Here is a 25,869-nt window from a genome sequence, read left to right on the forward strand (position 1 = left end):
ATAATAATAAATACTAAATTAAAAAAAAAGATCAGGTAGTAAAATAATATTTTACTTAATAAAACATATTTAAGTATTTTTTTTTTGTTTTTTCTATGGACATTTTAATTGAGTTGGAATATTTGAATGGGAAAAAATCTCTCTTTTAATAATTTGCTTTATATGCCCATCATGATTTGTTTACTAGTTTTACCTCGATTTCATCGACATGATACTCATTTTGTTGTGTTGCGTTATTCGTAATAATTTTGAGGGGGGAGGGGGGGATTGTTAAGAAAATTCATTTTGATTATGAAAATGAATATACTGGACAAATACATAGCTGCAATTATGGAATCAAATCACTTCAATTAAAAAGTAGCATGTGAAAATAGAAATAAATGGCAATTATGAAAAAGGAAAAGATTATTTTTTTAACCATGTCTTACTTTCTAATTAAAAAAGACGAGATAGAGGGCCTAAAATAGGAACAAGTGATTTCAATAAACTCGCATATTCACTTCCATTTACTCATTGTGTCCGTCATAATTTGTTTACTAGTTTTACTAAGGTTTCATCATCGAGATACTGATTTTTTATGTTGTCATTGAAAAGAAAGGTGAAAGAAAATAAAATAAAATTGAGGTTGGAATTGAAATAATTGAGATTGAAATGGTTAGAAATAAAGTGATTGGGAACTTGATTGAGACTCATTTAATCTTTTGATGAGCAGTAGATGTATAAGGTAGATTTGCAAGGTTTTATACAAGTTTCAGTTATAGAGATTCAACTCTTGTTACATTGTACAAATGAGTATATATAGACAAATAATAATATTAGTAACTTCTAATAATTTTTAACAATCATCATTGTTACTTTTTTTTAAAATAAAAACAATCATCCTTGTTAATATATATATTTTTTTTCATTCTTCAGTGTAAATGACTTGTGATCTTAATTCCTTAAATCTGTATTTTGACCATAGACTGTCAAAGTGAAATCTATTTTGATCATTCGTTGAAATAATTTTGATATCTAGTGGAACAAAATCACTTTAATTTTCTTCAAAAAAAGAAATCACTTAAATTAAGAATTAGCACGTTTACAGAAAAAAAATACAACTAAATTTTTTTATTTGTTGACCAACTATTACTTTTAACTAAAATAAATTTTACACACTAAAAATGTAAAGATTTTTTATATTATTATTTAATAATAAATCAACATACATGATAAATTTATTACCTTTATAATAATTATTTTAATAAAATCTTACGTAGTTATCATCTAACACTACGTGTGAGTTTGCTAAAATTTTAAAAAATAATTTTAAAATAAGTATTTGTTAAAAATATATAAGATTTACTTCTTAAACAAATAAAAATATATTTATTTTATTAAAATAAACATTTTTTTAACAAATAAATTCAAACAAACCAATCCTACATCTATAAAAATGGAACAAGTAGATTTAATCATTCACTTGGTCCATTTTGGTTGATTTAGCCTTTGCTATATAATTGGATGGGGAAATGCCAGTTGGCAATGGCGAGCACGAAAACAATCCTATATCAAACTCAATCAAGTTGAACAATAATCATGTCTACGCAGATTAGCCAATAAGCCATGCTCATAATAAACCAAACACATCTTGCAAAATGTCAAGTAGTGTCTTGCACAATGAAATTAAAGCCCCATTATCAAATGACAGTCGTAGAAATTCACATTAATTTGTTGATTAATTTTTATATACTCATTCATTTTTAAAAAAATTATCAAAACTTTTTCTTTGATTTCATTTCACGTACGGCTAGTGCCTCAAATTGACAGTTATTTGTTTCCTAATGACTTTTCCTTCTATAAGAGGAGCCTATAAAACTTGGACTACGGGAAACGAGAGACATGATCATAGAAAGCAAAAAAACCAACATTACTAGTATTTAATTATACTTCGCATGCTCCCCTTATAGTTTTTGGAAATTGATATATACCAAAGCCCTGAGATTTTTCCCATCTTTCTCGTGATAGTTCTTCTGGCTCACAAGCCAATAAAGGCATCCACAACCTTCAACTTCAACACCACTTGAACAAATTCACTGTCTAGCGAATAGTGATCCACCTTCATTTCCCGTTTCCAATAATCTAAACCTCACTCTAATCAGTTCTCAGGATTCCCATTTGCATCACACTCACAAGTTAGTTTAATTCTGGTATTCTTCATAGTTCATACTTCATACTCTAACTGTTCACCTTAAAATTCCTGTCCATGTAACTTGGGTGGTATTGGTGTAGAGTTTTTTATTTCTTCACCTTCCTTGGTTTTACTTTTCATATTCCTACTTCATTTGGGGTAGTTTAAAGTAAGTTTTTTTCTTTCGGTTCATTGCTATTATTTTAGTGGCCACTTTAAGTTTCTGAAACAATTAACTGTGTGTCTCTGTCTCCTGCTTTGTGTTGTACTATTTTAAAGTAATGTATACTTCATTTGGTTTGCTTACAGTTTGGAACTTCGAAGTACAAGCTTTTGAGACCAACACAATGGTGTCTGCCTGTGTGACCTTGAAAGCCAATACCCATTTAGTAAAATCGAGAAAAGACAATACTTTTCGTCAAGATGGTGGTTTTTTGGGTGAGAGAATCAAAGGGGGTCTGAATTACAGTCCCTGGATCATTAACCAATTGGCCTCAACTTCAAGTTTGAGAACCCAGGAGAAGGTGAATAAGGCCAAACCTGGTGTTGTTTCTGCTGTTCTTACATCAAGTAACATCAAAGAATCAGTGGTAGGTTCAATTCTGTTGTTGGATCCATTTTCTACTTCCTAACCTTAAACTTTTTTTATGGTTGTTGTAAGACTAGGTCCTTTGTTTCTGTGGCTAACATTTTATGTCATTATTTGATAAATGGTCGTATTTTCGTTTTCAGGCCTTTCAAATGCCATCGTTTCTCAGAAGAAAGGCTGATCCAAAAAATGTTGTTTCCGTCATATTGGGAGGGGGCCCTGGAATTCAACTCTTTCCTCTTACCAAACGAGCTGCCACACCTGCTGTGAGTAAATCATTGTCTTTTTGGAGAATAGAAAGATGAACAAAACACATTTTTAAGGTGCTTTTGATGTCGTTCTCCTACCAAAATTAAAGTTTTAACTTGGTAATCTATATTGACCTTTAAAGCAAATTACTGAGGTGAAACTCTACTTTTGATTGTAAGCAACACTAAAAGCACCTAAGGACCTGTATCTAAGTTTTGTCACGAAAAGAAAGACTTGAAGTTTTTTGGAGTTCCATGTTAAGAAGGTACTGTATTCGTTTGCAGGTTCCTGTTGGTGGATGCTACAGGCTTATAGACATCCCAATGAGCAACTGCATCAACAGTGGCCTTAACAAAATATTTGTACTGACACAATTCAACTCTGCATCCCTCAACCGTCACATCTCCCGCACCTATTTTGGAAACGGAATCAACTTTGGGGATGGATGTGTGGAGGTATGGTATCACAGAATGTGATCGATGGTGATTGTTAGAGGTCTTAAATAACTCATACATCATTCTCTGGTTGTTATTTTGTGTTAAGATAAGATATATTTGTGGAACTTATAAAATGATAAAATATTCAAAAAAAAATTGTATTATATTACTACTAGAGATACAGTTATGGCTGTGATTGGTAGAGAAGTATAAGCCACATGAATGATTTTACTATATTTTGGGAAGAGGGGGCTCCAGGGCAAGGATTGTTGAGCAATTACTGTTTTCGTTTATTATAATTTAATATGATAAAAACAAGTCAAACACTGAACAGGTTCTGGCGGCTACTCAAACACAAGGAGAAGCTGGAAACAACTGGTTCCAAGGAACAGCAGATGCTGTGAGGCAATTTACATGGGTATTTGAGGTGGGAACATTATCTTTAGTACATACCAGATTTCTGTGTATACATTACTACATGTTCCTCCTCTTTTTTTTTCTTTTCTCAAGTTGAATTGGACAGTAATAGATTGAATGTTGTAGGATGCCAAGCACGCAAACATTGAGAATGTATTGATCTTGGCCGGAGATCATCTATACCGAATGAATTACATGGACCTTGTGCAGGTAAAGATGTTAATTGTTTTGTATCAGAGGTGTGTAATTATCAAGACAACTAAGGCAATTATATTAGGCTTTAAGTTCTTCTGACTAGTTGTTATTGAAATTTATTACTAATTGTATTCTGTGAATATTTTGTATCATTCACAGAATCAAGGCAATTAATTCACAAAAAAAAAAAAAAAAACTAGTTCTGTGTTTCTTATCTCTTACCATTCTTATGTTCATACACTAAGTCTTTTGAATAATTTTGCCAAAGGTTCCAAAGTTTTTAGACACACCAAGTTCATAAATGGAGTGCTTCTTAATTTTATTTTCACAATTTTTTCTGATTATCTATCTTTTATAATAAATATGCAGAGTCACGTTGACAGAAATGCAGATATTACAGTATCATGTGCTGCTGTAGGTGAAAGGTGTGCTCGGTCTTCTTTTTACATGTGTTTCTTTTTATTGTGCTTTTGTTTGTTTGGTATCACTGTGCTGCTTGGAGAATATATTCTCTTTCATTGAGAAGAAAAGAGTCATTATAGAAAAAGAGTAAAGACACACTAACCTCCTCAACACAAAACATTTTAAGTTTAGTCTTTCCGAGTATGGAGGTTTGCCGAGACTGAGTACAGTCTTATTTAAGTTTCATTTCCAATTGCCTGTTTTTCAGCCGTGCATCAGATTATGGATTGGTCAAGGCAGATGCCAGAGGTCGCATCATCCAATTTTCAGAAAAACCCAACGGAGCTGATCTGAAAGCAATGGTAAGTCCAAAGACCAGTCAATGTTCAACAACTAAAATTGGTTATTGGTCAATATCAGAAAGAAAGAAACAAAAAAAAAATTACTCAATTTCAACAGTCTTCCCTCATTTTTCTCAGTGAGCAACCGAGCATCCTAGCACTACAGAAATCCCTGTGAAATTCATATATTTATCCAGAATGACTTATCAAGTTATAATACATCATAGGATAACATCACAAATTGATGTGCTAAACATATGAAGAATGTGCAGATATATATATATATATATATATATATATATTTAAAACATACATCTTATATAGGCTCAATTTGCAAACTTCTACATTTGAATCCTAAAGTTGCCTCTTAGGCTCTTATTCTACATTTCTACCTTTCTACGAATATGAAATAGTCCTGCAAACTTGCAGGTCCAAATATTTGAAATTGTATGCTGTATTGTGGCATAATAATGTGATCATCACATATTTATCTCTACTCTCAGTCTAATCATGTTTTCCTGTTGCTTCTCTGCAGCAAGTAGATACCTCTGTGCTCGGGTTGCCACTCCATGAAGCAAAAAGGTCACCATATATTGCATCTATGGGGGTTTATGTATTCAAGACAGATGTTTTACTCAGGCTTCTGAAATGGAGATATCCTACATCCAATGACTTTGGATCTGAAATCATTCCTGCAGCTGTGAGGGAAAACAATGTCCAAGTAAGAGAAATAACACTAAACATATCTCCTTTCAAATGTGTTGATCTATTCTAGAAGTAGTCTTATCTTGCATTTACAAGGAACTAATCACTCCTTTAATGAGGTAACAATACAAGTTGAATGTCTATTGCCCTCTTTCAGGCGTATTTTTTCATTGACTATTGGGAAGACATTGGAACAATAAAATCATTTTACGATGCTAACTTGGCTCTTACTGAAGAGGTGGGTTCAAGATATTCACTATTCCCAAATTTCTTGTTTAATGGTCTTTGTATTTTGTAGGTATAGGCACTATAGAACCGTGCTCTAGTTACAAGCCACAATATCAAAGATGCATAGTTATTTAGTTTCCCTTTTTTTTTCCTTCAGTGTAATATAGACCGGTGGTCATTTAGCATTAGGAAACCATGAATAAATCAAAACATAGTATGTTGCAATTTGTGGCATACTAAATCGGAGGAGAATGAATCAACATAGAGCAAGTGTATAACCAGTAATGGTTCCTTATATATGGAAGCTTGGATTATGAGGAAAGGCATGCACTTTGCAACATGTTCGAGATCCATATGCCTAATTACAATTAAACTCACAGCTCAAATAGCTGCTAGAAAGTAGCACATTGTCATTGACCTGAAACTAACATCTATTTTATGCTATGCTACTCTCTTGCAGAATCCAATGTTCAAATTTTATGACCCCAAGACACCCATTTACACATCTCCAAGATTCCTACCACCAACAAAGATTGACAAATGCCGGGTATGACCGTGACCATCTATCTTAAAAGTTTGCTCTTAGTTTCATGAGATGTTTCACTTATCATGTTTGCGTTGATCCATAGATTGTGGATGCAATAATCTCCCATGGATGTTTCCTGAGAGAATGCACTGTCCAACATTCCATTGTGGGCGAACGTTCACGTTTGGATTATGGTGTTGAACTCCAGGTAAACTACCATAATTTCTAGACAAAGGATGCTAGACCATTCTGTTTAAGGTTCCTACTTCCTACCATCTAAAATTCTAAAATCATCTTTTACAGGACACTGTAATGATGGGAGCTGACTATTACCAAACTGAATCCGAAATTGCTTCTCTGCTGGCAGAGGGGAAGGTTCCCATTGGGATTGGAAGGAACACAAAAATTAGGTAATCTCACCCTAAGATTTCAATATGTTGGTTTTAAAAGTTAACACTAACTACAAATGTGTCTTTATCATGATAGAGAATTAGCTTAACATGTACCTAAAATATTCATCTGATCTTTGTTATTTGTTGTCCTTGTTGAAGGAACTGCATAATTGACAAGAATGCAAAGATCGGGAAAGATGTCATCATCATGAACAAAGATGTGAGCATGATTGCCTTATCTTGTTTTTACATTTGAGCCAATTTTGTTAGTTAATAGTTTTATAGTCTTAGATAATTGTGTAGCACAAGTCATTAGTATCATGTTGTTATCTATAAGACTATTAACAGGCAAATTATTTATCTGTAGGGCGTTCAAGAAGCAGATAGACCAGAAGATGGATTTTACATTCGATCAGGAATCACAGTCATATTAGAGAAGGCAACAATAGAAGATGGCACTGTCATATAAATAAATGGGTGGAAGTACTTATTTCATGGACTGGTGTAGTGGCTAGCAGTACTAGCTCGAAGAAGCATTCCAAGGAACTTTGGGGACAGAAGGATCCAATTGAAAAATCAGCACTCCCCTTTTGCTATATATGCAACACATAAGGCTCTCCCACTGCATGTAAAAATAAAATGAATAAACAGTGTATGAAATCAAGATGCATAAACGTAAATAAAATGAAAATGTGAATGTGATTGTGAACTGCCAACTATTTTGTCCTTTAGTATCACTGAAGTATTATTATTAAGGGCACTAAAGTATAGCTCGTAATTAATTAATCTAAATTTAAAAGAGTACTTGTGAAAATAGAACTGTTAGCAATGTGCAATAACAAGAAACTAGCACAAGCATTGAAGCACATGTTTAAGTCTGGAAGATTGCATACTTGGAATCCTTTGGAAAATGCAACGTATTAAGAACAGGGTAATTGACTACCTAATTGACCCGTAGAACTTTGGTTTTGTGAAATTGAAGAGGTGCAAAACAGTAACAGAATAGGCTCAATGTGGAAGTTGAGTAAATTGGTGTCTAGGAAAATGAGTTGTCACTTGTCAGAAAAACACCTTCACTTCAACTCTTCAAGCCTCAATGGCAATTATCAGAAGTGTGTAGATTGATTCTGACGATGTCTTTCAACAAATTATTGATCACACACACATTAATTAAATTTAATTCAATGTCAGCATAAAAAATTCACGTGGCATGTTCATAATTCTTAGCAATTTTTGTTGTTTAAAAAAAATGGATACTCGCATGAATACGCTTATGATTCTTCTATCTTAGGTTATATTGTGGGGACACTCTAGGGATGAAATTCGTATATTGTACGAAAAAGACGGATGCAAATGCCAATTATTTTCAATTGGCGTGTGAATGGCTTTTTATATCCTGGACCAAATTCCTCAGATTCGACAAACAAATGTTCCCCTCTTTTCCTTCCGTTGCCTTTATGTCTTCTATTTATTTCATAGTTATCTCCTTTGGGATTAGGGATACTTTGTGCTTGTCACTTTTGCTTGGTCCTCCCTAGACAATAGTAAATTAAATCATGTCAAAAACCACTCTGATCGAAACAACTTGTCCACACTATGCAAATAAACTTTCTGCAAAGTGCAAACCCTGCTCTTTTCCCCAGCAGATAATCCAGTTAAAAAGCACATAGTAAAACTTTTTATATTATAAAAAAAACCTTTATACGTACATTATAACTAAATTCTTTAAAAAATTAAAACCTTTAATTATGTGTAATATTTTCTGGAGAACTTATTTGTTTCACTTGTTTTAATTCTTCGAAAATATTATGTGTAATATTATGTGGAGAACTTATTTGTTTCACTTGTTTTAATTCTTCGAAAGTTTACTTGTGAGGTTGTTAGCCGTTTCATAAACAACAATTACAAACCCGAGAACAAGGTATTAAACAAGTAGACAAAGTTTTGCTATTTATAGTCTTAAATAACTTTCAGCTCAAAAAAGTAGCAGAAGTAATCACAATGAGGAAGCTATTTTTCACGAATGAAAAATTCAACCAAAAGGTGCACAATCGTATATGAAACTCATTCAACATGATATTCCATCAAACCTGTACTATCAACGCTGTTAATATATGCTAAACTTGGCAATATGACTTGGGTGGTAAGACAGGATTCAACCCGTCTTGAGACATTTCCCACTTCCTGAGTTATTGCATGAGTATATTCAGTACATTGCATACAAAAAATGCAAGCTCCGATACATAACTTCTTCAGATGCATGCACCGCTTTGTTTCAATTAAGCCAAATCTGAGGAGAACAAGGAATTAGGATAAGCAGCTATTCAACATGATTGTGACATACACATGACCTAAGCATATCTCACTTCTCCGCATGACTGAGTACAGAAGTAAGCAGCCATAATAATGCCATAACATGTATTCCTAATTCCTCTAAAACTAATCCTGAGAATCTCCCACCATAAACTTCATGAGAAATTGATATCACCAATGGCCAACAATATCAAAATCCCTTCATATTCCAAACTATCACAGGTCCCTTTTTTATCAGCTCAGAGGGATTCAAATTGTTCATTGCTTTTCCCATCAGGGCCATGGCAGCAATGCTCGGAAACTGTTTTTTTTTTAACTCTTTTAGCACAGCAGTTGAAGACTTTGGTTCATGAAGCTCCCCTATTTCATGCCTCTTTTGGGAAGATGCAGAACGATCATGACTCCATCTCTGAATCCAGGGATGTGAAAGGGTAATTTCTACAGTTTTCTTCGCTGCAGTCAAAGAGGACTTGCCATTTGTTGATACTGTTGTAGATAGATCCGGTACCATCTGTCCTTCAGCATGATGTACCATTTTGGGTTCCAAACTAGTTTTGCTATCTTTCAGAATTTTGCCAAGTATATTGTTAACTTTTTCATGTGAAGACGTTTCTCCAATTTTTGTACTCTCAGTACCATTAGCAGAGCCCAATGTGCACAACTTGAGTCTTTTGACCCATCTGCTGCTTGGGTCTGTTCTTAAAGAACTATTGCCAGAACTTGACCTAGCATGCTCATCTGCATGAGAAAGAAAGTGATCCAAATCAAGGCTGTGGGTTCTTGATGTGCTAGTCTCCCTGTCAACCACAGGACTTTCCTCAGTAAGAAGCTCCTGAGGCTCTTGGTTTATATCTGGTATTGTTGTATTCACTGATTTTGCTATGGTTTTCTCTCTAGCAGAAATTGTTGCACCTTGAGACGTAAGCGAGTTTTGACTATCCTTGGAGCACTACAAAATTCAAAATTTGACAACTCTTACGTAATTAGCCTCTCAAAGTTTAATATAGTAACAGATTTTACAAGGCACATGGTTGTTAAATTTAAAAACCAATTACAAATGCGAAGACATATGAATATGTGTTGGTACATGTGAGCACATGTGCTTATTCAAAATCTAAGTGTGAAGAAACAGTGCCACTCAAATTAGCTGCTTCTCTGCATGACGCCATTCAGCATTCATCATAATCAATGTGAATGTATAAATTAATGATCCAAAAGCCAGACTATGTCACAATTAAAATTATCTAAATGCTTGAGAAAGAAGGTGGTGATTGAAAATTAAATGCCATGGTATCAAGAAGATCAAGCAATAGTATTTAGAAACATTACCTTATTTGTTTGAAATGGAACATCACCTGCAACAGACAACAGAAAGAAGCATCAGCAGTTTGGCCAGAAAACAACATTAAAGCCACCAAATTGCAGACACAACATCATCCTCCAAAAACTAAAACTAGGACTTAAGTTAACTCAAAATATTGAAAATTGAACATTTTGTAAGTAATTAATCAAACTAAGAATATCAGGAAAAAAATAAATAAATGAAGCCTTAATTATAGCATGATAGGTATATCCTTCAAGAGTGTGCATACATACCGGGAGGATTATTCTTATGTAAAGCATCCATGTCCATAGTATCTGTTTCAGCAGATGACTCATTCTTCAGGCATGTTGGATATTTGAAATCTTGGACATTTTCCTTTCCTTCACTCTTTATGGGGCTCCCTAGATCTTCCAGCTTCAGACCTTTCAGAGCATGGCCACTCGTGGGTGGAGAGAAATCAAGGATCTCATTGAAAGCACTTCCCTTGGATTTGATAGGTGCTATTGGCTCTCTAAAGAACTGACCTCTGTCAGAGAAGTTAACATCAGTTTTTTTCGACATTAGAAAATGGTGAGTTGTCTGGGAAATTTTGGGATGACCTCTTGACGATTCTTCAACCGAATCTATACTGGTGTATATCTTCATAGACCCCACATCACGAATAGAACAAGGCACTTGTGCAACCAAAGAGCTTAGTCCATAAAGGTTTTGTGGTTTAGCTGACTTTGAGGATTCAGTCTGGCATGTAATATTTGGATTAGCAACATATTTTTCAATCTCATGGTGCTGACCACGAATAAAGTATAATCTATCATCACTACCAGCCATGGAATCATGCGGTAAATGAGCAATACCACCTTGCATCCATCTTGAAAAAGAAGATTTTTGAGGATCTAAGAGGCTACTCATTTTCTTCTCGCTGATTAAAAGAGATGAAAAGGTATGATATTTGGTACTTGTGAACTGCCCTCTGGATGCTAAATGGTAGCTTGATTGACAAATTTCAAAAGGTTCATGGGTGAACTGGGGCATCACAGTTTTCCCTTTGTCACGTCCATTTGGCACTATGTCAGAAGCTGATTTTGCAAAGTCATTCCATGGTGATGTTGAAACAGCTAGGTTCTTCTGTTCAACATCCCAAGGAGATTTCATCACCAGAGCTGTCGGTAAAACTTCTTGAGACAATACTTGGCACTCTTTTGCTAGTGCTTCTATTTTAGGAGGAGCATGTGCAGATGCTAATGATAAGCCTACTCCAGAAGTCCCAGCTCTGTTGAGAGAAACATTGCCATCTCCAGAGCAGGGTTCGGTTTCAGATTTTCCACCTTCCCCGTCGTGCTGTTCCCTCTGCAGAGACAATCTTCCATCTAACTTTCGAGAAAATTTGAATGTAGGAAATGGTTTGGGATCACAGCCTGCTTTCTTAGATTTTTCATCGTCTGCCTCGTTGCTGAAGGTAACACTTGTGGCCCTAGCTGCTTCTCCAACTGCTCCAGCACGCATGGAACTATCTAACCCACCAAGTAAATCATGCTGCTCAGCACCGCTGTCTTCTTTCTCTTTTCTCACCTCAGAATCAACCCCTAAATTCTTGCAAGCAGGGGTTGCTGATTTATAACTTGTTTGCTTCCAATGAGCCATCCACGCCGATTGATTCCTATGCATTGCCTGAGCTTCAACCCTATCACCATCATGAAATGCTTGTGCAGCAACATCATCAGGCATCATGATTGATAGACTGATTGACTTTCTCCGGGAACTCACACGTTCAGCTTTCATTGACTGATTCTCGGTAATTTAACAGCTAACTGTAAGTTAATAACTAACTAACTGTGAAAAATAATTAAAAATCCATCGCATGCAGATACAGAAAAATGAACAAAACTAGATCATATGATTTGAAGATTCGGAACTCAACATCATCACACGAAGAAAGCAGAATCCAATTTTCGCCAACTTGATACAGAAAATCACTACTATACAATCGAATTTAGATCAGTAACTTTATCTTTTGGTGTCAATTCAAAATTGAAACCATTTTTCTGTGTGAATGAAATTTACAAAAAATGAACTACAAAAGTAGCAAATCGAACTTCCACGGAATTCGCCAAAAACGAAGAACTTAATTGAAAGTTACCTTCAAAATTCAGAAACGCAGAAGAGCGATGGGAAACAGAGAGTTGAGAAATGAAATATGAAGAGAAATGAACGACAAAGGAAAACCTTAAGATGAAGGAAAGTGTGCAACTGCCTAAAATCAACAGTCAGATGTTCGTCGTACGTGGGTCCCACTTGTATGATCAATCTAACTGTTGATTTTTTGTACGGGAAGGATTACCTTGGCGTTGGTTTGTTGATTTTTTTTCCCATATATAATTTTTTTTTAACCAAAAACATATAACTCTCCTCTATATTTACACAAATATACGTAGTTACTATTGGCAATATAAATTCAGGTTAAATTTCTTTGATTTTATTTATATATATTTCTTTAATTTTATTAATTTTCTTTACATATATTTCTAAAAAATATTTATAAAAAAACACGTTAAAAATTCAGATTAGGAAACTTAAATTCTCAACGTAAAAAACTAATTTTTTTTCAAAATCATAGTTTAAATTTACACTATAAATAGTATATATGACGAAAAAAATCTTGGTTTGTTTTGCCTCAGCCACACGAATTGGACTGAAACCAGTGGCACCCACCCATCAACACTTTTCCTTTCTTCCCATGGGTTCTTTCCTATATTTTTTTGGGCCTTTTTTCATTTCTCGTATGTTTCGAATTACGCGTAATTATTGTGACCACTTTAAAACTCCGCGCCAAATTAATAAAATAATCGCCTTCTATAGTTCTTTTTTGTTTTTGTGCTTAAAGATATGAATCTGCCTTAAGTTAAATAAAAAAAGAAAATACTCCACTACTCCTTTTGTAATGAAAATATCTACACTCTACACAATAATAAGTCCTTTTTTTTGGTCAGTATCTCCACAACAAGTTGAACTAGCAAGAATGTCTCAACTTTGGGTATCATTTACTCGAACAAATTTTAATTAGATAACTAAAAATGAGGTAAATATAAATAGATAAAAAATATTATATGTAATGTAAAAAAAATTTACACTCATTCAATCATAATTTATTATATATAATAAATTTTTTGACTTATAAAATAATTTAAATAATATTTTGTACCGTTAGTGCATAAACATTAAGTTTATATAAATATTTTATAAATATATAGTTTTTTTATTTTTCTTTTATGTGAAAGATTTTTTATTATTATGTTATTGATATATAATTTTTTATAGGATTTTTTTTAATTATATTTTTTTACGATAAAACTTGAATGTGAGAGTTTGATTAAAGGAATAAAGTTTAATAGCGTTCAGAACAAATAATTTATTGGTTGTGGTGAAATGATCTTAATCGTCTTGGATACCAAACTAAACGATATTAATCTGCCTTTTAAGCTAAATAAGAAAAAAGAAAATAGTTTGCTTTATGTTTCTAAGGAAAATATCTACATAATAAGTTCAGTTTTTGGACTCTATCTACACAACAAGTTGAACTAGAAAGAATGTTTCAACTTTGCGTATCAATCATTCGAACAAATTTTTGGTATCTACGTAATATCTATACTTCTGTAATTAATATTTAAAATTTAATAACTTTTCTATTTTTTTTAAATATAAAACAAAAAAGTGTCATTTTTGCAATAAATGGAATATATATTATCGGAGAATTCCAAAAATGTTACAATATATTGTTTCAGAGTTTTTTTTTTTTTTTAGATAGATTATGACAAAAGGATGGTGGTTCATTTAAATTTTTTTTAAAAAAATATTTATCAAGTATTTTTAGTCTCTCGACTTACTCCACAATTTTATATTTTTTTTATTTCAGATTATGAGAAAAAATCAAAAACATTTTTTTTATAAAATTTAGATTAAATTACACGATATAAAAGTTTGAAACTAAAAATGAGATTTAACAATGTATGAAAATTAAAAATATATTTTATCTTTAAAATAAAATAAAAAAAACTAAATATGCACTTAATTAAGCGGTATTGTTTATGTATGAAAAAAAAGCTATTTTCACTTTTGCTTTATGCTAATTATAAAGTTATGATGTGATTTCCTTTTTCTCTAACTAATTATGTAATACTACGTACGTAATTCTTTTTAACATGGATTCTGTAAGTAACAAACGTTACGTTGTTACGATGACATGATTCTGTCATTTTCATGCCGGTCACGTGTAAGTGCATATTTAGTGTACTTTTTTTATACTAAAATAATAATAATAACACCCATGAGAATTCTTTAACCTTATGCTGAGCATTCTTTTTTATCTTCCATAATAATAATAAAAAACATATTTTCTTATATTTTCATTTTTATTAGTCATTTTTTTTCATTCATCGCAACCAAACACAAACTAAGGAAGAGGAAATAGAATAAAAAATAAACAAATTAAAAAGGAAAAAATATTCTTTGAATAAATAAAGCAAAAAAAATTAAATTAAAAGGAATTCTGACAGAAAATAAAATTTAATAAAGTAGTTTTAAGATTTTTACGTACATAAAATTAGAATTCTGATTGTTTTAATTTACTTTTTTATTTCGTTTTTTTTTGTTATATTTAATTTAGTTCGCCTTTTACAATTCTGACTATTTCTATCACCAAAAATTGAAATTTCTTTTTGATAATTGTAACTTTTTTTATTAGTTGCAATGGTTTTTATCGGTCAATAAAAACAATAACCTGATAAAAAATAATTTAAAAGATGAGAAAGAGATAATAGTTGGAATTGTAAAAATACTAGAAGACAACACTATTTTTTTTATAACACCCAACACGTAGATCGATAGGTATAGGTTCTTCTAGTATAATTAGTTCTCTAGAATTTGAATTTTGGTACTTAATTATATTAAATTTCAACAGAATTTTTGTTGTCATTTATAATAATTTTAAACTCAAACATAATAATATCTCAATGATACCTTTAGCTTGTACAAAACATCTAATATTTTCCTCTCTCTTATTTTGCTTATAACTATAGCTTGTACAAAAAAATCTAATATTTTCCTCTCTTATTTTTCTAATTAAGATTTAAAAAAATTAAGTTTGTCATATTTATCTTTACTCTCTTTTTTATTTTTACATTTTTGTACTCATTTTCATTAAAAACAAAAAGGGGACCTTAAAGAAAAAAAAGAGTCTATTTTTTCTTTTTATTATTGGTATTTATCTTAAAATAAAATAAAATTTACAATTTCTTATTCAATCATCTTTATTCCATCCAATGAGTGCATCTCAGTTAATAAAATATATTAAATTTATGAAAAATAATTTAAATTTAATTCTCATAAATTATATTTTTAAAAAAATAAAAAACTTTAAGTATAATTAATCTTATAATTTGTTGTAAATTTCTAATAATATTTTGGGGTCTCATCAGGGGTGGTTAAAAAAATATTTCTTATACAACTTAAATCATTTTATTTATGATTGAATATTGGTAAAATTAAATGTTAAACATTTTTTTAATTTTTTTTTTCGTAATTTTAAAAAAATACTGAAATGATAAATCTCCAATCATGCTATCATGTGAATTATTCACATCAATCATATCTCTCGAGAACACACATGTTGTGGCTTAAATAATTTTGTCGGCCTTGTTATTAGCATTGGCTCAAAAGTATTTTACTTTAATATTTGGATATTTTGGTGCAAAATACAGCGATCTATATCAGTGGGACTAAAAAATTTATGTACTTTCCGGTAATTACCTTAAAAACTTAATTGCAAACACCTGATATTTAAGTTAACTTGTTTATTCGTATATAAATTATAATTAAATTATAAAGAGATCTAACTCCATTTAACAAAATGTATATAAATTAAAATTAATTGTTATTTTAAACTAGCAAAATTTCTATTTCAATATTATATTTATTGTGGTAAAATTTATACATTTTAACAATTTCTCTTATTATATATAGATGTACATGTTAATTTTTGTTTAAGATGTTTTCTGTACATGTTTATGTGCACAATTTTTTTGCTCTGAAATTAATATACATTCTAATTGACATATCTATTAACTTTGGTTTAATATTTTATTTTTAAATACATACGATTAAGTGTATCGCATTCTAAAATATTTTAGTTTAATTTTAAGTGTGACTACTTCACCCTCATTTTAATACGTAATAATAAATTATTATTGTGCCTGTGTTTGTATTTTTTATTGAGCTAGATTTAATATATTGTAATATTTTCTATTATTACGAACATGTATATTAGTTTTAGTTTTACTGGAACATTTTTTGAACATTTGTTTATCTATTCCATCACATGAAATATATGTTTACCTATAAGTATTTTTTACTTCTTGAAACATTTAATATTATTTTTTTAGAAATATGAATGGTTTTGTCATCTTTAAAACTGCCATTAATTGAGAAATAAAATAATAATTATATCTCATATTTTTTTTTACTGAATCTCATAAACATTTTTATTCCTTACAAATAAAAAAACATGTGTAATTGATAATTATTTTTAGTTAACTATAAAAAAAGAATCAATAAAATAAAAATAATAAACTTGAATAGTTTTAGATGTTTGTCTTCTAAAGATTTTTTCAATTGATTATACTTATCAATAAGTTTCTAATATTTTTTATTCTTTTTAAATTTGAGAATCTCAACTGAAATAAGTTAATACTATTTATCATTAGTTTTATCTAACTTCAACTAAGATACATTTCCTTTTAATTTTATCGTATAATTTTTTTAAGATATACTTTTTATATTTAATTAAAAATATCAACGGAAATAATTTCTCATTTATTTTATAAGTATACTTTAATCTAATATGAAATACACGCCTTTTTAATAAATAAAAAAACATAACAAAAATAATTATATTAAAAATGGGGAAAATATAGAGAAATCAAAGAGATTGATTAATTATATTTAATAAGTTTAATAACATATTTTAAATAGTTTTAAAAAGGAAATCATAGAGCAATACCTAATTGAATATAGTTTGTTATTTAATTTTTTTTTTCATTTTTAAAACTTTAACTCAGATAAACTGAAAAAAGAAAAACCAACAACAACCTTATTCATTTGTTGCGATAAGTTAAAAGGAGAGTAACAGACAAGGGGCAGTAGTTAATTTTGATTTTAAATGTTGAGAATAGTCTCACATTTAACAAACTTAATAAATTTAATATTAAAAGTGAATATAATTTTAAAACTATCCCTTTATTATTTCCATATTTAATTGTGCCAAGTAAGTTTTGTATGGTGTAACTATCCATTTTATTTAGATCAACATTGATAACAAAATGATCAGGCATAGAGAAAGAAAAAATGGAAAGAAAATGATCCCAAAGACGGATCCGGAGAAAGAAAAGAATAAAAGTTGCAAGTGTGTGGAAATAAAAAAAATGGAAAAACTAAAGAATTTCAAACTGAATGCATATTTGTATGTCTGTCACTAACTCAATCCTTATTGAGTTTATTTTTCATGTCTTTATTGTCATCACAAAATCCCAAATCTTCCCTTAAATACAAGGCTTTCATAACTTTGGCAGAAAAACCAATCTTTTTCTTTAAACTTGGGATTGGACTCACCAAATCAATTGTTTACACATGTAGTAAGAACGAGAGAAATTAAATATTTTTTTCAGCATTAGCAACAACAAAGTATTATATGAAATAAAAATTAGATCAAAATTATTAAAAAATAAAAAATATATAAATGTTGCATACACGAATGTGACAAATGAAGAAAATCCACTCACTGAATGAGTTGGTTATGGTGAATTCGTGAATGGTTAAAGGGTAAAATCTAAACGTATGCAAGGATTCTCTGAAAGCCATGAAATTTCCTTGAGCAGTATGTGTCGTCATTTTCTGAACAAATTCAACTTTGATATTCCCTGATTTACAACGGCCACCGTCACTGTCAAAATTTGGCCACACAACCATGAATGAGGAACTTAAAAAAGAGGAGAAGAAGTAAAGCCAAAAGGGTGATGAATGGAAAAATGTCCATTTGGGTGAAAAAAATACATTGCATTTTGTGCAGAGATAATCACAAAGATGAAAATATATCATATTCAAAGCTTCTCCTTTGACTCCGTCCTACTTCCATCTCCATAAGTTATCTTGAATAGGAAGAAGACTCCTTGGATATTGTTTGTTTTGTTGTCACTAGTGAAATCTCGACAAATACCTTTGAAGGCTAAAATAGTGGGAACACTTTTGACTCTTTGTAATATGTTACTGATTTTAAACAAAAGATAAAAATAGAGACCAAAGCACTTATAAGAAATTGTATAGATTATTAAGTGTAAATTAAGGGTAGAAACGAAAAGTAAAAGTAGAGACTAAGGAACTATTACAATAAAATTATATAGATTATAGATGAGAATATTAAAAAAACTATTAATGAGAACATTTTTAAGTGTGCTTCTTCAACAATAGAGCTTTTATGGGTTTTTTAAAATCTTTTATCTCCTTCAGTATATCATTTTTATAATTATTTAAAAATTAAAAGGATTTTTGTGGTACAAAAGATTTCTTGTAATAATTACCATAATTTTTAGAAGCGTGATATTTTTATAGAGTCGTGCTTCTAAGAACTTGAATGTGATAAATATTAATTTTCAACACTCTACACTAAACTGATGGACAATAAATGCAAGATAGAAGTAGTCAAATTAGAAAAGACAGCATATTGAAATGGACACAATAGCCCATTCATAAGGGACGCAATGAGTTATGGCTTCAAATGGTTAAATATGACAAACAAATCATATGAATCTAACAAAACTTACATCTTTTTTATCCATTCTGTAAAATTAAAAAAATATATTTAAAATTATAAGAGTTAATAAAAAAAATAATAAAATGAGGTTTGGATAAAAAAGTAAAACTAATATTTTTTATCTTTTAATAACTAAAATAATTATAGCTTTAGATTCTCTTATATTAAACTTTTTTGTAATAGCATTTTCTCATTCTCATTTTTGGATTTAAATAATAAATTTAAATTTATACATTGATTTTCTAATTATTTTTCTTTTAAGTTATTATTATTATTTTATAATAAATCTAATGACATGTTTAAATGTAATACAATAATAAACATATACTAAAAGTGAGTGATTAGGGTGGATAATTTGTAGGAGAATTATTAAGTTACGAGGAAGACAAAATTAAGAGTGATAAAATAATTATAATAAAATAAGTCAGATTGTTCATATAAGGGTAAAAAATGGCCTAAACCTTAGGTTAAAAAATTGATTAGAAACAATGTTATCAAAAAATCGTTGCAATCTATAAATTATTTGATGGGAGAGTTATCGTTTACTGGGAGGCAAATCAATTGGCAGACTTGTTAGCAGATCATGCTATGAATTATTTGAATTAGTTTCGAATTTTTGATGTAGCTCCGACTTTTATTTGTAATGCACATCGAGCATATATGACCTGTGTTTCTTTTCCTATAGGTTATCCATTAAAATAACACAATTTTTTTTCCTAAAAAACAACCTAAGCACAAATTTGTTGGGTCCATAAAAAAATGTTCTCGGGCTCATTCTCGTTAAATTTGAGCCCAATATAAAAAAGCAAGGTTAACTGGTGTCCGAAAACCCTAACAAAAACCCGTAGGGGGGGAGAAGAAGCTTGGTAGTTGCAGTGCGTTGCATCAATGGGGAAGGCGAAGGGGAAGCACCGTTTGGACAAGTACTACCACCTAGCGAAAGAGCACGGTTACAGGTCTCGAGCCTCATGGAAGCTGGTCCAGCTCAACAACAAGTTCCACTTCCTGGAATCGGCGCGCGCCGTTCTCGACCTCTGCGCCGCCCCCGGAGGGTGGATGCAGGTGGCGGTCAAGAGCATGCCCGTGAACCACCTTGTGATCGGCGTGGACCTCTCCCCCATCGCCCCCGTCCGCGGCGCCATCGCCATCCAGGAAGACATCACCAGGCCCGAGTGCAAGTCCCGCATCAAGAAGCTCATGAACGACCACGGCTGCCGCGCTTTCGACGTCATCCTTCACGACGGTTCCCCCAACGTCGGCGGCGCCTGGGCCCAGGAAGCCACCAGCCAGAACGCTCTCGTTATTGATGCTGTCAAGTTGGCCACTCAGTTCTTAGCCCCCAAGGGCATCTTTGTAACCAAAGTAATCATAATAATCTCATTTTACTTTAACCTATTTATGCTCTAATAATGTTATTGTTTCTTATTCTGATTCTGATGATTGTGATTGTACTGCTTTGCTGTGAGATAGATTTTCAGGTCGCAAGATTACAGTTCTGTGGTGTATTGCTTGAAGCAGGTGATGTGATGATTTATATAAGAATTATTGTGTTTGTGTTTTTTGTGTGGTTTTTTTTGGTGGGGTTGTTGAATTTTGTCTTTGAATTTTTTTGTGTTGTAGTTGTTTGAGAAGGTTGAGGTGGATAAGCCTGCGGCTAGTCGTTCTGAATCAGCTGAGATATATGTTTTGGGGCTTAAATATAAGGCCCCTGCCAAAATTGATCCGCGGCTTCTTGATGTGAAGCATCTCTTTCAGGGATCTGTGGAACCGCAGCCTAAGGTAATAATAATCCAGTTTGTTTTCGGGGATGCTGAGCTGGAAATTTTGGTTTTGTTCGTTTTTTTGGTTCATCTGGTTCCGTTTTCTTGGGTGGTGATTGGCGAATCATTGATGCAGGTGGTGGATGTACTTAGAGATAGTAAGCAAAAAAGGCACCGTGATGGGTAATTACTGCTTCTTTTAAAGGCTTGGTTTGACTTTTGATCTGTATTAGCTTTTCTGTGGCATGCTTTCTCAAATTATTCTGGTCATCATCTTGCAATGGAATGGATAATCTTAATTTTTATCTGCTATATTCATCACAAGCAATATTGCATAACAAACTAATTACCAAGATTGTCAAGATATCCTGAAAAACTGAAAACATTAAGAATGCAAAATAGTTGGCAGTTCAACTGCTTGAGCTGATTTATTGCTATGAATAGCAGACTTATTGTTTCCCATTCCCTTCCCCCTTAATTGCTTACCCTTTCATTGTGGTTTTCTGTTCCAAACATATGGTACTTGTGTTGCTAACTGCTTTGTGACTTCAGCTATGAAGATGGAGACACAACTTTGAGGAAGCTGTCTTCAGCTGCAAATTTCATTTGGTCAAATTCTCCTCTGGAGATCCTTGGTTCAGTCACTTCCATAACCTTTACTGATCCAGCTGATTCACCAATCAAGGATCATGACCTAACTACTGAAGAGGTATTTTTTGTCTAAATTATGTGATTGTGCATCTTTTTGGTAATCAGTGGGGGTTTGAGCAACAATCAATGTGATTGTTTTGCAGGTAAAATCTCTCTGCGATGATTTAAGGGTTCTGGGGAAGCAAGACTTCAAGCATCTTCTAAAGTAACTACATAGCTTGAGTCTCACTTTGTGATTTTTGGCTTATTAAAAAAAGCTCAATACTGATTTTCTCTCTCTCTCTCTCTCTCTCGTGTGTGTGTGTTGGTTTGGTGTCATATCTATTGGTTATGTGTAGGTGGAGGATTCAAATTAGAAAAGCTCTTTCACCAACTCAAAAGCCTGATTCTACCACCACAGAACAGATGGGAAATGAGCCTAAGGTGGATGAAGAAGATAGAATACTCAATGAAATGGAGGAATTGACTTATGTAATGGACCGCAAGAAGAAACGTGCAAAGAAGCTTCTTGCAAAAAGAAGAGCCAAGGTTTTTAGCTTCTTAGCTGCTACTTATTTAGTTGGGATTGGTCACATGAATAAGTTTGGAGTTTGTGTAACATTATTCTTAATATTTATTTGCAGACTATGATAGGATCACATGCTTAAAAAATTATACATGATGTTTGCTTCAACAAATAGTCTTAGGAACCGTACTGTATCAAAACATATTTTTACCCTCTATGTGTCATGACATTCTTAGGTTAATTCTGTCCGTTCCTGTTTAAGTGGATGTTGATGAGATCAAGCTGATCCATTGCTTTAATTATTTGAATCTTATAGGACAAGGCACGAAAAGCAACAGGGATGCAAATGGATGCAATAGATGATGGTTATGTAGATCAGGAGTTGTTTGCTCTTTCCTCTATCAAGGTTTGCTTTAATCTTTTCAACTTCTCTTGGTTTGGAAAATGATATAACCTGTTGAAGTGCATCAACTGCCTTTTCATCGTGAACTCTTTTTTGCCTCTTTAAAACTGCCAAAGTACAGGTTTGTTTTGTTTGATGTATTTCCCAGAAACTACTTTTCCTTTGTAACTTGGAGGTCTAGAATATAATGTTAGATTACTCATGTTGGGCAACATTTAGCGAGCACCTTACTAATCTTTTATCTCTAACTGGACCCATGCACAGCAAACAGACTTTTTAGAGAGTTACATATTTGTTTTTTATGTTTGCAAATGTCCTCTGTAGCCTTTCCTTCATAAGAGAACCAGGCTGAGGCATCTCTACATTTTGAATTGGCTTTATTCTTTCTATTCATTTAATGGTATATATTGTGAACTATGTAACCATGGGTTCATGGTTGAATTTTAATAGCCAGTCATCTTTACATGGTTGAAACATTTTCAACTTGCCATTTATTTTGTTTCTTGGTCATTTTTCTTTGGGTTTCAGGGTAAGAAGGATCTGGTAGCTGTTGACAACACTGAGTATGAAGGTGATGAAGGAGAACTAGAAGACAGTGAGAATGAAGAAACCCATGAAAGCCCAGAGCATTCATCCGGTGACTTAGAAGATTCTGATGAGGAACGTAAAAGGTGATTGACACATTCTTTTGATAATTGCTCATGTTCTGTTATGTTATCACTTATTACATAAATTATGCCTTAATAAGTCATACGATTTCTAATCAATGTTATACTGATATCAGATACAACGAACAAATGGAAGATTTAATGGATAAAGCTTATGAGCGGTTTGTGATCAGAAAGGAAGGAAGTGCAAAACAGAGGAAGCGAATTAAAAAATCTTATGATGCAAAGGACCAACTTTTGGAGGTATGGATTGTTTTTTTATTGATGGTGGTATACTTAGACCTTCACCCTGTTTGAGGTTTATATAAAAGGAGATTAAGAAAATGAGAGATTATAATGTGATTCTTGAAAATCCTCCCATGTTTACTTTTCTGAATTTTTTTGAAGTTCTCCCAAAATATTTAGGGTCTTAATATTTAAACATTTGGAGGGAAGAAACACCATTATTTAATCCACAATCTCTTACAAGTTTCATAAATTTATTCCCCTGACCCTTGCATCCAAACAAAACTTCAGTGTCCCAACTATGAAGCTCACTGCTAATATAAGCATATGTTTTTATGTTTATCTGCTTGTTTAACCAACTTGCCCTCAAGTTCCTTGTTCAATCTCTTTAGGATTGGTATTTTTGTTATGTCAAATATGTTGTTATGGAAGGATGCTTATTTTTCTTTTTTCTTTTCCTGGGGGGTGCAAAATGAATTTTTTTACATTTATATTATGACCTTTTGGCTGTGCAGGGTGGTGAGGATGATGATATTGTTCAATCCAAGTATGATTCAGATGAAGATCAGGGTGATCAAGAAGCAAATCCATTAATGGTGCCACTTAATGATGGGGCAGAGCTCACCCAAGAGGAGGTCATGAATAAGTGGTTTAGTCAGGATGTCTTTGCTGAAGCTGCAGAGGAAGGAGACTTTGAGAAGGATGAGAGTAAAGATGAAATGGATATAGATGAGCCTAAGGAGAAGATATCCATTGCCAAAAAGGTCAAAGAAAATAAAACAGCAGCTCCAGCAGTGGTAGCTCACCCTCAGCCTCAACCATCCAAAGCAGCGGATGACTTTGAAATAGTTCCTGCACCTGATACTGATTCAAGTGATGATTCATCCTCTGATGAATGGGAAGAAGATACTGAAGCAAAAGCTGAGATATTGGCTTATGCTAAGAAGATGATGAGGAAAAAGCAACGGGAGCAGATGCTGGATGATGCATACAACAAGTACATGTTTGATGATGAAGGACTGCCCAAGTGGTTTCTAGATGAGGAGAGGAGACATCGCCAACCAATAAAGCCTATTACCAAAGAGGAAATTGCTGCAATGAAAGCACAGTTTAAAGAAATTGATGCTCGACCTGCGAAGAAGGTGGCAGAGGCCAAAGCACGGAAGAAGCGTGTTGCAATGAGGAAGCTTGAGAAGGTACGGAAGAAGGCCAATGCCATATCAGATCAGACAGAGATATCTGATAGTTCGAAGAGGAAGCAAATTGAACAACTATATAAAAGGGCTGTTCCCAAGAGGCCTAAAAAGGAGTATGTAGTTGCAAAGAAAGGTGTCCAGGTAAGGGCTGGCAAGGGAAAAGTCCTTGTTGATCGCAGAATGAAGAAGGATGCTAGGAAACATGGAATGGGTAAGGCTGGAAAAGGAGGTTCTAAGACGAAGGGCAAGGCTCCAAAGGGCAAAGGATCTTCAAAGGCCTCTGCTAAGAAAGGGAAACAGAGAACTAAATGAAAATAGGTTGATACGTGAAGATCGTCGAAGTTCAAAATCATGGGCTTTTTCTTATTTTCTGTGCCCGAATTTTGTTTGTTCATTTTTTTTCCGGCTTTTTATTGTGCAATTGATATTAGAAATTATTGAATTGATCTGTTTTGTTCTTCAGAGGCAAATCTTAGTTTAAATGAATTTTGTCTTAATCAGCAGCTAATAAAGTTAATTTAGAAATTGATTATGGACAACGGTATCTTTCAGTGCTCGATTAGAGTTCTGTAGAATTAATTTTATAAAATTGGTTTTAAATCATTAGATGTGATTCACGTACGTATATAAACTTGGTTGAATTATAAATATAAACTAAAACGTGTTTGTTATTTTTTTTACGTCAAAATGTATGTCATACGTACGTGAATTTTATCTTTCGCTGTAGGCTTGTTGCAGTGGCTTTTTTTTTTTATATTTTTTTTAAGTGTTTGGAAGTAGATTATCCTTAACCCACTATGGAAACTTAGTGGTGGTTTAAATTTGATGTCTTTATCACATACGAGAAAAGTATATTATCTTACAATAGTTTAAATGACCCTTTCAAGTTCAAGAGAACATGTGTTGTAATCAAAATAATAATTGTCATGGGTATAAACTGAAACGTGACAAGTTCTTTGATTATTTGTTAGTGTTTGGAGAATTTAGTCCATCTCTACTTCATAAATTTTTATGAGAAATATTTGTAACACTTTTTAGCAGTTTAAGTGAATTTTTTAATATTTGATTTCTATGAATAAAAAAGTTAATTTTTAATACATTATTTATCAATGGTTGAAACTTAATTTTATCGATAATTTTAGTTCGTTTGTATTTATAACAAAAAGTAAAATTAACATATTCATAATTATAATAATATGAAATATAAACCTACAATTATAATTTATATGTAAAATTAAAGGTAGTAGGAGAGCCAATAAGCATTTTTAATTGCTAAATACATGAAATTATTAAGTTGATGATCTTAAAAATATTAA

General features: G+C 32.2%; 3 protein-coding genes across 6 annotated transcripts; 2 read left to right on the plus strand and 1 right to left on the minus strand.

The window, feature by feature from the left end:
- Positions 1-1,880: 1,880 nt before the first annotated feature.
- LOC114377458 (glucose-1-phosphate adenylyltransferase large subunit 1-like) lies at positions 1,881-7,367 on the plus strand. 3 transcript variants are annotated; one of them, XR_003659083.1, is made up of 16 exons: positions 1,881-2,189; positions 2,480-2,760; positions 2,903-3,025; positions 3,293-3,463; positions 3,780-3,872; positions 3,989-4,072; positions 4,427-4,482; positions 4,728-4,821; positions 5,336-5,521; positions 5,663-5,743; positions 6,194-6,280; positions 6,363-6,467; positions 6,563-6,669; positions 6,811-6,871; positions 7,019-7,236; positions 7,270-7,367. XR_003659083.1 is itself a non-coding variant. In XM_028335971.1 (15 exons), the coding sequence occupies exons 2-15, from the start codon at positions 2,518-2,520 to the stop codon at positions 7,118-7,120; spliced, it is 1,593 nt and encodes a 530-aa protein (XP_028191772.1). In that variant the 5' UTR covers positions 1,881-2,189; positions 2,480-2,517; the 3' UTR covers positions 7,121-7,367. The 3 variants fall into 3 exon arrangements, 1 of the variants encoding a protein (XP_028191772.1); XR_003659084.1 differs by having other exon boundaries at positions 1,881-2,174; XM_028335971.1 differs by having other exon boundaries at positions 7,019-7,367.
- A 1,226-nt stretch (positions 7,368-8,593) lies between these two features.
- LOC114377457 (F-box protein At2g16365-like) lies at positions 8,594-12,541 on the minus strand. Of its 2 annotated transcripts, none has more exons than XM_028335969.1 (4): positions 12,426-12,541; positions 10,561-12,096; positions 10,294-10,319; positions 8,594-9,913 (listed from the first exon to the last, which is right to left on the minus strand). In XM_028335969.1, exons 2-4 carry the CDS (start codon positions 12,065-12,067, stop codon positions 9,155-9,157), a joined length of 2,292 nt encoding a protein of 763 aa, XP_028191770.1. In that variant the 5' UTR covers positions 12,068-12,096; positions 12,426-12,541; the 3' UTR covers positions 8,594-9,154. The 2 variants fall into 2 exon arrangements, with proteins under 2 accessions (XP_028191770.1, XP_028191771.1); XM_028335970.1 differs by having other exon boundaries at positions 10,561-12,070; positions 12,426-12,539.
- Positions 12,542-19,959: 7,418 nt separating this feature from the next.
- LOC114375858 (adoMet-dependent rRNA methyltransferase spb1-like) lies at positions 19,960-25,085 on the plus strand. Its single transcript, XM_028333725.1, has 11 exons — positions 19,960-20,507; positions 20,616-20,663; positions 20,766-20,924; positions 21,042-21,088; positions 21,458-21,614; positions 21,700-21,761; positions 21,895-22,084; positions 22,378-22,467; positions 22,993-23,135; positions 23,249-23,375; positions 23,873-25,085. The coding sequence occupies exons 1-11, from the start codon at positions 20,034-20,036 to the stop codon at positions 24,863-24,865; spliced, it is 2,490 nt and encodes an 829-aa protein (XP_028189526.1). The 5' UTR covers positions 19,960-20,033; the 3' UTR covers positions 24,866-25,085.
- The last annotated feature ends 784 nt before the right edge of the window (positions 25,086-25,869 follow it).

This window comes from Glycine soja, chromosome 11, assembly GCF_004193775.1.
Source record: "Glycine soja cultivar W05 chromosome 11, ASM419377v2, whole genome shotgun sequence".
Lineage (NCBI taxonomy): Eukaryota > Viridiplantae > Streptophyta > Magnoliopsida > Fabales > Fabaceae > Glycine > Glycine soja.

Bases quoted from the DNA above. Each gene is read 5' to 3' on its own strand.
- LOC114377458 (XM_028335971.1), top strand. From the start codon at position 2,518: ATGGTGTCTGCCTGTGTGACCTTGAAAGCCAATACCCATTTAGTAAAA. The intron at 6,281-6,362 runs GTATGACCGTGA...GTTGATCCATAG, and splicing joins CAAAGATTGACAAATGCCGG to ATTGTGGATGCAATAATCTC. The intron at 6,872-7,018 runs GTGAGCATGATT...ATTTATCTGTAG, and splicing joins TCATCATCATGAACAAAGAT to GGCGTTCAAGAAGCAGATAG.
- LOC114377457 (XM_028335969.1), bottom strand. From the start codon at position 12,067: ATGAAAGCTGAACGTGTGAGTTCCCGGAGAAAGTCAATCAGTCTATCA. The intron at 10,320-10,560 runs GTATGTATGCAC...TGTCTGTTGCAG, and splicing joins ACATAAGAATAATCCTCCCG to GTGATGTTCCATTTCAAACA. The intron at 9,914-10,293 runs GTAATGTTTCTA...TGAATTTTGTAG, and splicing joins TTCCATTTCAAACAAATAAG to TGCTCCAAGGATAGTCAAAA.
- LOC114375858 (XM_028333725.1), top strand. From the start codon at position 20,034: ATGGGGAAGGCGAAGGGGAAGCACCGTTTGGACAAGTACTACCACCTA. The intron at 21,089-21,457 runs GTAATTACTGCT...TTGTGACTTCAG, and splicing joins CAAAAAAGGCACCGTGATGG to CTATGAAGATGGAGACACAA. The intron at 23,136-23,248 runs GTGATTGACACA...TACTGATATCAG, and splicing joins TCTGATGAGGAACGTAAAAG to ATACAACGAACAAATGGAAG.